This window comes from Thermobia domestica, chromosome 10 (assembly GCF_964235325.1).
Source record: "Thermobia domestica chromosome 10, izTheDome1.hap1.1, whole genome shotgun sequence".
NCBI classification, from domain to species: Eukaryota; Metazoa; Arthropoda; class Insecta; order Zygentoma; family Lepismatidae; genus Thermobia; species Thermobia domestica.
Genome location: NC_137463.1, coordinates 75,655,598 through 75,673,150, shown reverse-complemented (window position 1 = coordinate 75,673,150; position 17,553 = coordinate 75,655,598). Strand labels below are relative to the sequence as shown.

General features: G+C 35.2%; 1 protein-coding gene across 7 annotated transcripts in view; it reads right to left on the bottom strand.

The window, feature by feature from the left end:
* Positions 1–5,313: 5,313 nt before the first annotated feature.
* The window catches only part of Wdr62 (WD repeat domain 62), a 439,571-nt gene continuing 427,331 nt past the window's right edge, over positions 5,314–17,553 (bottom strand). For all 7 annotated transcript variants that reach the window (XM_081728141.1, XM_081728142.1, XM_081728146.1 and 4 more), the window contains one exon: positions 5,314–7,959. In XM_081728141.1, the coding sequence (XP_081584267.1) occupies positions 7,520–7,959 (440 nt within the window). In that variant the 3' untranslated portion in view covers positions 5,314–7,519. The remainder of the gene's footprint in view (positions 7,960–17,553) is intronic.

The following is a 17,553-nucleotide window of genomic DNA, read 5'->3' as shown; positions in this document are numbered from 1 at the left end:
CTAAGTTTCTATGACCATAGTATGCATTATGACTTGCAATTTGGAAACCAACACATTGGAATAAGAACCCCTAGAAGGTGATTATGTAAAAAAATAATCAGAAGCAAGTTATATTGGTGTCGAATCCATAGTTTTCGGAATCGCTGAGATGGAAAGCGACACTCTCGAATGCCGTTTAAGCCCAAGTTCTCTCCCAACAGCATGAGAATGAGAAGGGGTGAAAAAATGAAATGTGCAAAATGATTGACGTTAATGTCGAATACATAGTTTTTAGGGTCTCTAAGCTGACTGATAACAGTCCCAATGACATTTAAGCCTATATTTAATCAAGAATGGGCAAGTCAGCAGGCCCAGGTTGACTTCCCGAACTACACTGGGCCTAGATTCTCTAATAACTTCATAGTGATCCTCTAATAACTAGAATGTGAAGCAAAGTTTATGATCAGAACCGTTATCGAAAAGACAGTAGATAAAGTAAAGGATACATATCTAGGATTTTTAGACCTAAACACGGCATTCGGCACAGTACCTAAGAAACATATATGGAAAGCATTGGAACGACAGGAAGTAACACCAAAACTACTAAGAGTAATTAAAAGATTATATCACAGAGTAAGGGAAAGAGTCAGAATAAATGGAAAAGAATCTGAAGAATTTAACATGAAAAAAGGTATCAAACAAGTAGACTCCTTGAGTCCATTACTTTTCGTAATATTTATGCATGAAATACTAAGGAAATGTAAAAATAAACCACCAAGAACGAAAATTGAAATTTACAGCCAATCTACACACAATCCTTCGTCTTTGCTTACGATATAGCCTTGATAGCTGAATCTCCTAGAAAACTACAAGATGGAATAAATATATGGAGCGAAGAACTGCAGACATGGAATGAAGATAAACCATAAGAAAAGTAAACTGATAAGGACAAATAAGAGCGGAGAAGATACAGAGGTTATGATCACATGTGAGGATAAAGAACTGGAGTGGGTGGAAAGCTACGAGTACTTGGGAACAATCATACACAAAGAAGGAAGATAGATCAAGAGATATTAAATAGAATAAAGCAACAAATGCATATTACCAGATATATCCAACTGTCATGAATAAGAGAGAAGTAGGAAGAAAAACAAAACTGCAGCCTTATAAGACAACAAATAAACCAATTATAGAATATGGAGTAGAAAGCTGGACTATGACAGACATACAGAAATAAAAAATACAGGCGCCAGAAATGAAATACTTAAGACAGGTCACGAGAAAAATGAAAATGAAATTAACTCTAAGTTTTACGTCCCATGTTTGTGCCGGGTAGGCTAAAGGAAACGGTGATGAAATGGTGGAATGAAGAAAGTGAGATGAAACGGGAGAACCCCGATAACTCCCCCACACGATGTTTGTCCACCACAAAGCTCACCTGGAGCGAGCTGAGATCGACCCAAGGACTCCACGCACCAAGAATGAACGCTCTACCACTAAGCTACTGCGACCCCGGGATCACGTGTAAGACAAAGAGGGATAATATTAAAAATACAAAAATTAGAGAAGAGTTGGAACAAGCATCCCTGAATAGCGATATCGAAAAGGAACAACTGAAGTGGATGGCACATATAGTTGAATGGAAGCAAAACAGAATATCCAGAAGGATCTTAGAACAGAAAGAAGGCCGAAGAACGCCCAAGAAAAATATGGATAAAAAATATCGAGCAGGTAGCATATAAGAAGGGGAAGACACTAAAAGAAATTAAGAAATTAGCTGCAGACTGAGCAAAATACAGACAATGGACCAAGGACCCAGCACCTTTACGGGTACAAGGGAAAGATAAAGATGAAGAAGTGAAGGACAATTGGTAAATTTACTCTCGACGACAGATACCAATCACTGTTTGTTGCGGTTGACTATCCTCAACCCAAAGTAAGACGTTGCCGAAAGTTGTCATTAATCTTGATGACAGAGACACATTTCGATTGCTTTGTCTCTGTTCTGAAGACTTGAAAATATCTTATTCCAACCAATGTTCCTTTATGAAAGGATCTCATTTGAGCTATCAGAAAATGAATCTTCTAATTTGGAGCATAACTGCGACAAGCACAACGCCAGTTTACGTCAAATGACGGAGGAGTGTATATTTGAAATTCGGACTCTGCAGTCAAGTCTCCACCTCGAAAAACTGCCATCATAACTACAATTACATTATATCAACTTGATCGTGAACTCAAGTTCGGGAATGAAGAGTTGAAGACGGTGTTGCGTGACTGTACTCCACAATAACAGTCTATTCAATTCGAAAATCTTCCTGGATACATTGATGTTGCGATTTCTTTCTATTTGCGCAAATTGATGACTGTTGGTGAATTCACTGGGAAATAAGTTGTTGACTATCTTGTTAACAAGTTGCAAGCGACAACCTTCAATTTTCATGTTTTACATTCTTGTACATCTATTTTCCAGATTACTCGGTCAACAAATTGATTGGAATTATCAAAACCTTGACGGAATACATAACTCTGATGTCATAATCCATTTAAACTGTGAGGGCGAAGTAAAAAAGGCATTGGCAGTCAGTCATCTGCGACAAAAGAATGAATACAATGAGCTATATTGATTCTGGAAAGAAGTCACTATCATTCTACAAGGACAAAGACTGATCTCCATAATTTCCTAAGGAATTATTATCGAAAGAGAATAGGGCAATGCATGCTTCTGTTTAAACTCATTTTCGATAACCGTAACACACCATCATAAAGTTACAGTCCTCACTGTGGTGCTTTTGTGATGTTCTCTCTCTCTCTCTATTATATATATATATATATATATATATATATATATATATATATATATATATATATATATATATATATAAACGGTCGTGATTCAAGACATCTTTCAACTTTATGTTTTGTTAACTTACAAAATAATATCTGTAAATAATTTCCCAATATCTGAGCTTAAGGAATTGATTCACATTGAATAACTTAAAATCTCAGATGCTCTTCAACGGAAAATAATTTTTTATATCTTCTTGTCAATCTATAATACAGGGTGTTTATAAAAGAACTCCGGGGTTTTAAAAATTCATATCTTATTAACGATAAAAGAGAGCAAAATTTAGTTAATTTCTCTGAAACGACTAGCTCCAGAAGTTTTAGTCATACTAATTGGAAATGTTTTTATCAACAGGTGGCAGCGCTGCGGAGCGTTGACCTTGAGACGACATAGCGGCTGCGGTAGTCAGTGAATCAGTGCCGTGCCGTGTGGATTGTTGCGCTTCGCGCTATGGTGACGCCACAACAAAAGGCTCAATGTGTTATTTGGCTCATAGAAACTAAGTCTGTTGTTACCGTACAAAGAAACTTTCGACGTAGCTATGGCGTTGACCCGCCTACGGACAAAACCATTCGTCAATGGTTAACTGCATTCAGGGAAACATGAAGTGTTTTGAGCGTGGCAACCGTTCCCCCAGACATGCTGGCCAGGACATGGCAAGAGATAGAGTACCGTTACGATGTGTGCCGTGTCACTCACGGGGCTCATATTGAACTTTAATAAATTGTTAAAACAAACGTGAAAATGTAAGCTTTCCAATCATGTATAACACATGTATGTACGTTTTTTACTTATTTTGCCTCAAAACCCCGGCGGGGCTCATATTGAACTTTATTAAATTGTTAAAAAAAACTTGAAAATGTAAGCTTTCCAATCATGTATAACACATGTATGTACGTTTTTTACTTAATTAAAATATTTTGCCTCAAAACCCCGGAGTTCTTTTATAGACACAGTGTATAAATCAAAATTTTTAATTTCGTTGCCTAATTGTTCCCAAGTTCTTTTATACTGGTTTTCGCAAAATCTTGTCCTATTTCTCTGTCATTATAGTCATAAACTGTGTAATTAAATGAGAGGGTTATCAGTGTACTGACAAGGACTTGCGTCATGAAAAATTAATCGAATCTTAGCCAACGGAACACGTTTCGGTCACTATTCTTAGATCGTAGTTTTTAAATGCAGTTGTGTAGCTGTCGTGTACCTTATTGATATTGGCACTTGCTGTCTTAAAAAGTGCTTTTTCATTTCTTATTTCATTTTAAAGTTTTCCGAAATTACTTTCAACTTTAACATTTATTTAATACCATCTGTTCCATTTGAGTGAAGTTCATTCTCTCGACTTGAAACTCGTTTTCCGTGCAGATGGAAAATTCGTGACTCCAAAAGGTAAATTAGTTTTTTTTTTTTAACTTTCTGAGATTTGTTTTTTATTTTTATTTGTTTATTTATTTATTTATTTTTTTGACAGATGTCGGATTTTTACAGAATTGATTTCATTTATTTATAGTCACCCTGTACACAGCACAATTAATTTGAACGAATGTGGAACGATGCTTTCCAAAAGAAGTACTACTACAAGAAATGATCGTGTCTGATGAATAGCACGGTAAAGCGCTTGGCTGTTCACACTATAGCTAAGGGTCTTCACTGCGCTTCTCACGACTCTTTTGTGTACATATAAGACAAATAATATATATAAAAAAAAAATAAATAAATAAAAAAATAAGACACGTGGTATCCACAAAATACCATTAGTGTTTCCCAGTCAGATATCGTAGGTCGCAATATATTATGACAATTTTTGGCCACTCAAATTCCTGTACTAGATGTAATATCTTGGAAGCATTAATTCATTCATTTGAAATTATGGCTTCCAAGTGGGTAACCGGCGTTCCACAAATTGGTACCGTCGCGTCCTGATCTATCATATGGATTTTGCAATGCCTCCCGTTTCCATAATCTGAATTTCTGGGCAACTGTTTCACATAATTGGTACAGGAAAGGGATATTCTTGGTTAATCCTTTCGTGGCTCTCACTGGTGACCCACGTGGTGTGAGTTTGAAGATGTGAATACAAAATATAAATCTGACAAAAATGTAAGATTCTTTTCTTCTGTAATTAATAATGTATATGATGTTATATACCACTCAAACATATTTTGTTCAGAAAATAGCAAAATGATTATATATGAGTTTAATTCCAGAAAATAAGAGTATAATAGTGAAAAAAAAAAAAAAAAATAGTAATTTGCACATATCAGAAATACCTATAAGGTCTTGGGATCCATATTGTTAGCAGCATTTTATTTTAACATACTTTTAAAAATTATCGTATTATTTGTAGTAAATGAGTTGTTTACAAAATAAACAAAAAGGTAGAGAGCGCAATGAAGACCAACTAATTTATCAGAATTCCACGGAAAACACAGACGATTAAGTACAGTAATTAAGGTTACAGGATTAAATATTAAAGAAACAACATATTATTACGATTGTTATTATTATTATTACCCATTTTTTCAAACAGGATACCCAACAAATGTTGTGGATCCCTGTTTTTGATTACACAAACATACGTACACAAACGCACTGATGCAGAATTGCGGCTACTCATCACAGGCATACATACGTAAAGATCCGTACGAACAAGTGGAACTTTTCTTACAAATACAAGGCAAAAATATCAGCTACAATAGTTTTACATCTTTCATACCTTGATAATTTCTCAGAACAATACATAAAAAAAATAATAATAAAAACTAGCACTCTTCTACGAACAGAAAGAAATTTAAAAAAAAGAAAAATGAAAAGCTCCACTGAGTGAATATTTATAATACAATATGGTACACCCACGCAAGCTATTTACAATTACAATGTTAGGGGTTAAAAAGTGAAAGATTAACTCCCCTAAATTACGGAAGATACTGTTCTGATTATTTTAAAACAAGTAACAGTCTTAATCATTTAAATAAGACCCACTAAAAATGAGATTCTGATACATTCATAATGGAGCAACGTTCATAATTAAATTCTTTAAACATTTTCAATTCAACAGGGTCCCTCACATTTTAATTGACAAGAAAACAATCTATAGCACACTTAGGCATACAATGGAATTTGGCACTAGGCAAAAGATAGTGTTCCATTGAAAACACCAGCTAAATATCTACACAGAGGCAATTCTCTCCCTAACTTTAGTATTACCCCTAAAGATGAGAACTATACCCCTGTATACTTACATAATACTGGTATATACAAGGAACATGAAACTTATTTTGCCTGTTCTTAATTTGTTCATATTAAATTAAAGTACTAAAGAACTATTAAAGGGTTTACAACTTTTGAATATTTTTTTCTCCTTTTAAAGAAATTGGAATTTTTACACACCAAAAAGACACTTAATTACATCAAAAACTATCAGGAAGACAACTGTGTATGACTTTTAGTATATTTCACTAAACATTATCCAAAATAATAAGTTTTTCAGTCCCAACCAAGAATTGTCTCTTCCACTATTTCATTCTGCTTATTATTTTTAAATGCAACAAGATAAGAAACAGGTGAAAGACTTGTATTTAGTCCCAGACAGTATAGAAGACTTCCTACCATAAAATGTGCAACTACTTTTTCTTTTTTTAGTTCTATAGTACGAGCATACTATGACTTATTAAATACAAAAGACAAGGAAGAATACGGTATGATATATACAGTAACATGGAAATAACATATTTTTGAAATTCGGGAAAAAGCAATACTCAGAAAATTGAAGAGGAAAATATGTGCGACAATCTCAATACCCTGGGAGTACCAAGGAAACTGTTTATAGTAAATGAATACTATATATACACGCTCAACACTGAAGTTACATTTATATAATGAGATTTGTGCAGCCTACACAGTATTATTTGAAGAGACATACTAGTTTGCTAAATGGCGATAAGAAAGCTTGTATTGTGCTCAACACGGCTACATACAAGTGTTACCACTAGCAAGCAAAAGAAGTATAATAACCAATTTTATGAATAAATGGAAACACCCGAGAAAGCGTCCTATAAAGAAGACCACCATAATATTCGAAAAAGAACAAATCAAGAACAGTCACTATTCATGCACCCTGTAGAAGTGAAGGCAACCCTTTTTCCGTAGATCACAAAAAAAGAATAAAAATTGTGTGAGTTCACTGTGCTCACAATTCAATATACATGGCACAATTTATTAATTATTTCTGCTAATTTCAAAAGTGATTTGAATTTTAATTGTAAAAAAGTTTTAGACAGGTGTAGTAACTCACTCACACTAAAACACGCAGAGCAACAGTACATTTTCAAAAAAAAAACATTACATGATTGGCATTGTTAGATAATTTGTATCGGGGTTAACGCTTACTTAATCAAATTCAAAAACCTTATAAATAAAAAAATCAAATTTGTGTTTAAAGTTTCTTTAAAATTATTTGTAATTAACAGTATTAAAAAACTTTTTAAAAAACAATTAGTGCTATTTTAGTTAAGAAAATCGAGAAAAATGCTCCAACAGTACTTGAAAAATTCAGGAAAATCATAATGCTTCGAAAATCAATTTAATTTCCTTCTCATTAATTTCCTCTTACCAGTGTTGAGTTACTTCACCTGCTATGAAAAAAAAAAAAAAAAATCGTCGCGTATAAACCCAGGTCAATTAATGCCAGCCCTAGCTTGGTCCTTGTTGGGTCGGTGGCTGAGTATTGGGAGAAAATATTGGAGGAGGTGGTTGGTTATTCGACATGCGCTGCTGCACCAGAGAGAAGAGCATGTCCGAGTACTGCTGCATCATCTGCATCATCAACGGATTCCCGACATGGTCCCCTGAACCAGCAGGTAGAGATGCCATGGCAGGAATGTCGCGTTTCGACAGGAAACTTCCAAGGGATCCAGGATCCGATGGAAACGCCGATGGCACCGCATTTGGGCCATGCACAAGCCGTAACGTCTGTTGAGCCTGATTAGCACTGGAACATAATGTCTGTAGCATTGCACTTTTCTCGGCAGAAGGAAGATCTAATTCAAGAGATAGCCGTTTATATAACTGCACAAGTCCATCTGCTGAACGAGTAAGTTGGTCAGCCACATTTGTACACAACTGCTGAGAAACTGAAAGAGAAAATAATTTCTTTATTGTACATATACGGTTTGAGAGAAAAATATTATCAGACAAACCAATCACACCTTTAATCCCTTCAAGGCCATAATAATTGTAAGGACAAAAATATTTTTTGAGCTTTTTAGGTTAAAGCTGACAAGTAGATTCCGAAGAAACTTGAACACTTATGGTTTGAGACAAATGATCACTAAAGCAGTTTTGTAAACAAACAACCAGAAGTAGTTATATATATAAGTTTTGCCTATGATAAGTTATATATATATATATATATATATATATATATATATATATATATATATATATATAGTTTTTATTGCTGTGCATAGTTAGAAATTCTAATGTTTATGTATGCCAATAGTAGAGTTTCCTATATATACTTCATAAATCCACAAGAAGCCAATAAAAATTACACAAAACCAAAGGCTGATTACAAAACTATTAAAAATCAATTTATATTAATTTTTTATTCAAGCTCATTTAGATGGTTTCCATATTTTTAGCATTCAATGCATGGAAACTGAAACATTTTAAATGATTCAGTACAATATTAGAACAATTTAAAGAAATGGGACAAATATGTCCCTCGGCGTGAAGGGATTAAGTAAGGAGAAAATTTGAAAAAAAAAAAAAAAAAAAAAAAAAAAAAAAAGTACAGAAACACGAATGCTGCTGAATTCCACCAGAAAACACTACTACATTAGAAGTGCCAATGTTCTAGTTGAAAATGAGGAAGATACTATAAATCACTGAAAACTACATTCCGAAACATACACATTTTGTACCTTTCTAGATTATATTCATATAATGTCACTATTTACTACAATACTGAAAACGCTATCAAATTACCGTAGTCTGAAGATACAGACGCGAGAAATACTCTCAATTATTCCTAAACATGGGAACGAGATGGTACAGAAAGTACACTGAAGTAATATGGTAACATTTGCCACCCATAGGAAGGAATCAAAGTTACTGCAAATTTATAAAGAAAAGCAAGAAAATATGTCTTAAAGATACTGTGGGAAGGGATATATAAATTGAAACTTACAATTAAAAAAAAAATACAAGGTAATTGTACTACTCCATCATAACCTTTTTACATTCAGATGATAAAACTTGACGGTTCAAATGTGCTTAAACCAAATTTCATCTAACTTTGTAATTTATATGAAAAGAATTAGTCAACTTCATAAGGACATATCTAAACCATTCCACCAAGTATATCTGGTGAGGTACAATAATGCTGACTGTAATACAGAATATCGAAACAAACGTAAATCCAACAGTTAAGCTAAAAATTACAGGGAAAACCATATAGGAAAGAGGTAGAGAAAGGATCTACCTCTATGATGGGAAAATAAATATCGGAAAGTGAAAAATATTTATATCCTGTTATATTTAACATGTTTCATATAGTACACAATCTGGTCAAAAGTTTTGTCTCACGTTTAGCAGACCATAAAAATGAAAGAGAAAGAAATGTGTAAATCAATGTATACAAGGGTAGGCAAACCAATGGGTACAGCAGTGATTCAAAATGTCGTCCCTGTGTCTGGACTCAGGTTCGTAAACGACGCGGCCAATCATCAATGGCAGCACGTACCATATTCATGTCTATGACAGTCACTGCTTTCACTATAACAAACTTCAAGTGGTCCGCAGCCATGTGAGGCTGAGCACACATCTCCAAATAGGAGCAGATCCTGTAGTCACGAGGATTTAAGTCTGGACTGGACGAGGGCTATTTTTCGATGATGATGAACGCAATTTTGTAGCGACGAAACCATTCCTGCGTCGTCGTCACCTTGTGCGTTGGTGTTGAGTCCCAAGGCTTATTTTCGAACACAGTTGTTCCTAGGGGTTTCACCACCTTGTCGAGAAGTTCTCACTGACCTCAGTTTTCACACCTTTTTGGCAAAAATGGGCGTCAGTGGAACTCAAGTACGACATACCCAGCCAAACCATCACTGTTGAAAGGTGATGGCCTCCCTGGACTCAGGGAAATTATTCACATGCTGCAGCACTGGTTGTAGCATACATCCTATCCCTCTGTCTATTCAGGTGTTCTTCAACTGTGAAAATTTTCTCATCTGTGAACAAAATTTATCGATGCTCGCTATCCGCGTACTGATGTAGGAGCAACTTTGATCAGTCACGTCGTGTTCTCATCACGCGCTGATTTAATTCCTGGCCTGTCCTCCTGCGATAGGCATGCAATGCTAGGTCTTCATTAATAAACCTTTTCATTGATGATCGCGACATGTTCCTTTGCAGGGCCATGAGTTTCTGCTTACGGACTAAATTTCGAGCGATTCTTGGCTTCACTGCCTTAATCACACCTGGTATCCTAACAGAGCGAGATCCACCAGTGCGAAGCTTGTCCTCGACAGATGATGTTTCATAATATCCCTGTATGGTGCGATAAACGAATTTCTGTATATGTTTAGTTTCTGCAATAAGATAGTTGTCAGAGGGTGTTCGCACATGTGTAGGGCCAAAACTACAACACGATCTTTTTTCTCTCCCCATGCCATCTTCAATGTGTAAGAAACAAAAGATAACAATGGTGCTGTAAGTTCAAACAACATTAGGGTTTTACAACAATGCTAGATAATTTTCATACATTATTTCTAACTACTGATATTTTTCGTACAGGTTTCAGACAAAACTTTTGACCAGACAGTCCTGTGGATTCATTTATAAACAAAATAAATAAATAAATAAAAATAAAAATAAATAAAAAACTTTCTTAAAATATCGCTGCATTAATTTTGTTCTACACACAAGGAAATGGAATATTTATCGTTCAGAATAACTATTACGGGAGATCCAGTAAAATTATGTATGTTAATACTTAGATGGGTTTCTATTCTAGTATGTTCTAATGAAAGTTTATTGAAAAAATCGTTCTGAACTTGATCCAGCAAATGGGTACTGAAAGAAAAGAATGTGCCCATGAGGAAAAAGGCAGAAGAGCAGTTACACCTTATCAGGCTGCTTTGTTGTAAGAAAAATAGATGATCAAATGAAAGCTCTGGATTTATAAATAACCAGTTTCATCTTTGCTACGAATTCACCATTCAGATATGTTAAACACACGGAATTTCACTCGCCAACTGCACCCTGATTATACACGTTCTAATATATAACATTGCAGTTCTATTCTGGAAACAGTTTGCCAAAAAGATAAAACGTATGCACACAATTTGACAGGTTAATGTATTTACGACTGGCCGCAAATGTTCGGAGGTTTACTTAATTGAATACTGATGCTTTTACGCGTTAAAACAAAACAAAAACTGATAACATTCAGAAATGTGAAAAAGAACGAGAATTTAAATGATATCCCTAATAATTCTCTTCCCCTGATAATGCAGTTAAGGTCACAGAAATGTGACCGAAAATTAAGGAGTATGGATAGCATAGATTTAATTACATATATATAGTTATTCGATTAACGTACTAAACCTGCTAGTAAATAACATTCAGCCATTATCTTTGAGAGAGGACTAAACTAAGTATTGTTAAATAATTGGATATTTACCTCGTATTCTTTCTATGTCAAGAATGAGTAAGTTTACGGCCACATATTTCAAGAAGTTCGTTTCCCTCCATCGTTGTACTATTTATATACTGATTTTCTCTTAGATCGCTGACGATTAACACAACAGACCTCTTGTAAATCTGATGAACTAAGTTTACTCGAATTTGTACAATTAGTGGTGTATATGATTGCAATCATATGTTAACATTTATTACAAATAATTATACTGTATTTAGTTCCTGAATTATACTGTATATCTTAAATACACCTTCCTTAATACTTGCACAATAACATTAATTGCAAATAATGATGATAAACGTAATATAAACTAATGTAGGTGAAATTATGAACAAGGTCTACGTTACCACGAAATCTTCGAAGAATGGTATTTGCGTATTATTATTATATAGCATGGAGAAAGGAATTATACAAATTACAGTTGATTTACATTTTCTTTATTCTTACACGGAATACGGATTATTCTTATACGGAATGGGGTATTATGATGACAGTACAGAATAAGAATGGGAAGATAGTCAGCGAGGGAAATTAGGTCATAGGAAGATGGAAATAATACGTTGAAGACTTATACGAGAGTAGGGATAGATCGTGTAGCCTTGATTTACATTTTCTCTGATCATAATCTTGTGCTGGCCGAAGTAGATATTCAACTGAAAAATGTAGGCAGAAGAAAAGTAGGCAACAAGTGTTGAATACTGAAAAGTTGAAAAATGTGGAAATAAGAAATCTTTTCATTGAAAAATTCGAAGAAAAATATTCAAACGAGGAAAGAATAGGCCCAGGTAGTAACGCACGCTAGGAGCATATTAAACTTTGCTTACAGCAGGGTGCAGAAGAAGCAGTAGGTTATGGCGAACACAAAACGGCTAAGAAACCATGGGTTACAGAAGAGATGTTGCAGAAAATGAGGAAAAGAAAGGCGTGAAAACAGGCTGATATAGAAGAGAGCTGAAAGATGTACAGAAAGTTAAATAATGAATTACGAAGAGAAACAGACAGAGCAAGGGAAGAGTTTTACAAAAGAAAATGCGAGGACATAGAAGAATTAGAAAGAGTTGGGAAATATGAGGAAATGTACAAGGAGGTGAAATCTATGGAATTTCAGAGGAAACAAGGGGGTATTACGATGGAAGTACAAAATAAGAATGGAAAGGTAGTCAAAGAGAGGAATAAGATCATAGGAAGACAGAAAGAATACGTTGAAGACTTATATGAGAGTGAGGATATACCGTGTAGCCTAAATGTTGAAGTAGGAAATAAAGTAGGCGAGGATGATAAAGGATTTAGTATTCTTAGGGAAGAGTTAGAAAAGGCTATATCCGAGATTAGGAATAGAAAAACAACCGGAATACATAATATACCAATCGAATTCATTAAAAATATGGGAGACAAGGGAAAGAAAGAATTGTTCCGCCTATGCAATGAAATATATGAAACAGGTGAGTGGCCAAAAGACTTCCTGAAGACGACCATGATACCAATGGCTAAGAAATCGAACCCAAAGAGATCTGAGGATTATAGAACTATTAGTCTTATATCTCATGCAGCTAAAATTTTGCTCCGAATACTGAACAGAAGGTTATATGGAAGAACAAATAAAGATGCTGAGGAGGAGCAGTTGGGGTTCAGAAGAGGTAAGGGCAAAAGAAATGCATTGGATTATTAAGGTCGATCGGTAAAAGATTTATAGAAAAAGGGAAAGAGGTGTATGTTGTATTTATTGATCTAGAAAAGGCTTTTGACCGCGTGAATTGGGAATTGTTGTTGGGAGTTCTAAAGAAGATAGGGTTGGAATGGAAAGATCGAAGACTCATAAGAAACTTATACATGAACCGACAAGTAAGTGTTACGATAGGGAAAGAACTGACGGAAGAGAATGCAATTGGAAGGGGAGTCCGACAAGGTTGCTGCCTCTCGCCAACACTATTTAATGTTCATCTAGAAGAGATAGTAAAAAAGAGTCTATATGATGATGACGGTATTTCGGTAGGAGGTAGAATGATTAGACGCATAAGATTTGCAGACGATATGGCGCTTGTTGCAGAATCTGAAAAGAAAATCAATAAAATGTTAGAAAACCTCAGAATGGGCTTTGAAAAATATGGAATGAAAATAAATTATAGAAAGACAAAAGCCATGGTGATTGGAACGAAGAGGTCTGTGTCAAATATAAAAGTGGGAGGGGAGAAAATAGAACAAGTGAATAGTTTTCGATGTCTGGGTAGTATTCTTAATGATATGAAGTGCGAACGTGAAATAAAAGCAAGGATAGGAATGGCGAAAGAAGCCTTTAGGAGGGAGAAAAGTCTGTTTTGTGGAACCTTGAATAGAGAGTTGAGAAAAAGACTCATAAAATGCTTCGTGTGGAGTGTTGTACTGTATGGGGTGGAAACGTGGACATCACATGAAGGTGATGAAAAACGACTGGAAAACTTCGAAATGTGGGTGTGGAAAAGAATGGAAAGAATTAGTTGGGTCGAGCGTTAAACGAATGAGGGGGTGTTAGAAATGGTGGGACAGAAAAGAACTCTTTTAGATATTGTTAAGAAGAGAAGGAGAAACTGGTTGGGACATTGCCTAAGAATAAATTGTATCATGAGGGACGTCCTAGAGGATATGGTGGCGGAAAACAGAGGGAGGAGGCGAAGGAGACTACAATTAATGGATGATATAAAAACAGAAAGATTATACGTGAAGACGAAGAGGTTAGCGGAGGATCGTGGAGCTTGGAAGCTTCTCAGCTGTTGCAAGTGACTTGCCAGTAAGGGTAGAATACCTATGATTATGATTATTCTTACAAATTAAAAAAAAAAAAAGTTTGTAACTATGTACTGGAATTGACAAGAGGAATGCATGTAAAGCTTCACTGAATAGACGTAATGTGAATCATGGGGAACATCTGAAAAGCCGACATGTTGGAATTAGCGCAAGAAGAATATACGGGAGTCATGTGACATATGGTTCTTGACACACACAGTCTATTGAAATCAATAATGTATGATACCTCTGTCAATACAGTTTGAGACCTCTGTAAGAGGAGGCATTCCACGCTATGGCAATGTAGCAATACTGTCGTAAAGATAGCGTGAATGAGACCACTTTTCAGCCAATAGAAGTTCCGGTCCGCCCAATATTCGTTCATATGCTGGTAAAAGTGCAAATTTGACCAAGGACAACCTGAAAGAGTTCATGACTAATATTTTCTGGCCTTCTACACAGTAGATAAAACTGCTGCTCCTCGTGATTCATGAAGAACCAATAAAGATGAACAGTTGGTGCAGAAACCGGACAATGTTGAACTTACCCGATTCCTTATCCCTGATGGTTGCACGTCACTCATAACACCGTTGGATGTGTTCTCCCGCCCGTATAAAAATTTCATAAAATATATAACAGACACAGTTTTTCTGTCTTCTGACTTTAAAACATGACCACGAGACAACTTCATTAACTTGCACTCACTCACCCACTTCCAGTTTACAGCACAAAGGTTCCAAGCTATGATATGCTTTCTACAAAACTGGATATATGCAAAGAGCACCTGACGCATTCATGACACCTGTCGGCTATGCTTCAATTTCAATATCGGAGACAGCTGTGACGAACTCGAATGTCCATCTTTATCGTGTTTCAAATGTGCCCACTTTGTCTCCATTTTTGTATGAACAACACAATCATTCTTATGCTCCGTAACAGTTGCAATTCAACTATATTGGCCACTATTGATTTCAATAGACGGTGTGCGTCAAGAGCCATGTGTCGCATGATCCCTTTCCCGTATATTCTTCTTGCGCTAATTCCAACATGGCTGCTTTTCAGATGTCCCCCATGATTCACAATACGTCTATTCAGTGAAGCTTTACATGCATTCCTTATATTCAACACTTGACTTCAATCCCTCTACTCGTTTCAAAATTAACATAGCATTTCTAGACATTTTCTATGTTCTATCTTTACACTTTGCCCTTGCTTATCTCCCACCCTGTATACGGTCTGCCACTAAACACCCTCTCTTTCTCTGTTTCTTTTGGTGCTGAATCCACTGCTAGCAATCATTTTTAGCAATTGAATTCACCAAATCGGAATGTTCCCTTGTGAGAGATATAGTAGACGGATAGGTAAATAGATATAAAGATAAAATTCTCTTGTATCATATAGCGACCGCACACAACATACTAATACAAGGTGGTGTGACTAAAATTATTCAGCACTGCAAATATCTTGGAAACGAACTGTCTAAGCTAGATGGTTGTCAAAAGTATTGGAAAGACTGACATACAACAATCGATCGAGAATTGTTGAAAGTGATGTTTGTGTGTTTCAAATATAAATATCGCTCACTATTTCACTCATGATTCCAGTTCTCATTCTTGATATCTGAGCATTTGAGATTAATAAACGCTTATACTTTGATATGAGAGATTATATGTTTATAACTGTAAGAATTTCTAAGAACAAAGATACTTAAATTTACCGTTCCCCCCGCCCTCCATTAATCTTCTGGTATGTACAGAGCAAAGTAATGTTCTTCAAATAGGTCCATTGTTTTTGACTGCGAAAAATGTGTATTCTACAAGCTCTCCCTTCCAGTTGAAATTTTCAATACATACTCTTGCTATGCTAGCAGAAATACAAAGGATTTAAAAATCTTATCTCTATGGTTTACTTTAGATTTCCGAAAATGGGTTCTGCTACGTAAAGTTGGCACTGCCAATTTCGTTTATGACATAAGTTGTCCATAAATCGTAACCAAACAAAAATTTTATGTGAATAATCGTGAACAAATGATCTGCATGGTTTATTTTGAATTTCTAAAAATGGGTTCTGCTACGTGAAGTTGGCACTGGCCTTTTAATTTTTTGTGATATAAGTTGTTTATAAATCGCGAACAAACGAAAACTTTATGAGAATAATCGTGATCAAACGATGAACAAACGATCTGCATGGTTTATATTCGATTTGCGAAAATGAGTTATTTTCGATTTGCGTTTGCGTTCGATATGGGTTCTGCCACGTTCAAGCACATAATTTGTTTGGCTTCTTTCTTTCACTCTTTGCTATGTGTGTGTGTGTGTTTATGTCTAAGTATAACAAACGGTTCTGCGAAATATTTTAACAACTGGTTCTAAGGAACCGGTGCGAACCGCCTGGACAGCACCACTGGACATATGGCATCGTGATCTCTGTTTGACAAATTTATAACAGGGGAGTTAGGTTCGCTAGCCTCCGCAAGTAGTACGCGACTTCGTTTAGATTCAGTTTCACAACGAACTGTCACTTTCACAGGTAATTTATTTCCTAGTTTTGCGAAGAACTGAGAGATGTGATGGTCAATGTTGAAATAAGTGTGATAAATACCTGTTACTAAATTCTATTTATTTCGCGTAATTTCTTTCTTCCCGTTTATAATACGACTACTACTACTACTACTACTACTACTACTACTACTACTACTAATAATAATAATAATAATAATAAAGTAACTTTTTCATCAAAATTGACATCGCTCACAAATTATGAGTTTTTTTCTGTATTTCCAAAGAAATGCTGTTTCTCATTTTACGAAAAAAATGTGCCGGAGTTGTTTTTTTCTTCTTTTTATTATGTGTTATTTTTTACTGAATTTTCATATCCAGATTTACATTTTTGAACAAAACAAGAATGTATCTTGTTGAATTACACGTAACACAATGTCCGTGAGTTTTGTCGTTTCCGCGCACATACTTATTCCACCGATTCTTTCGGAGTAATTCACTTTCATTAATCATTCGCCTTCTCTAAGTTTCAGGGCATAATTGTCGGACGTGAAAGTGTTTATATATATATATATATATATATATACATATATATATATACAAACAAAACAATTGAGATTACAACTAATTGTTGTTTATACTAAATCTTCCTTATAATCTTACGAAAATAAAACGACAATTGTAGTGGAAATATGTACGAGTTTAAGTGCATTCTCTGTTTGGTACAAAAATTCATAGTACTACAAAATGTATGAGTATTAACC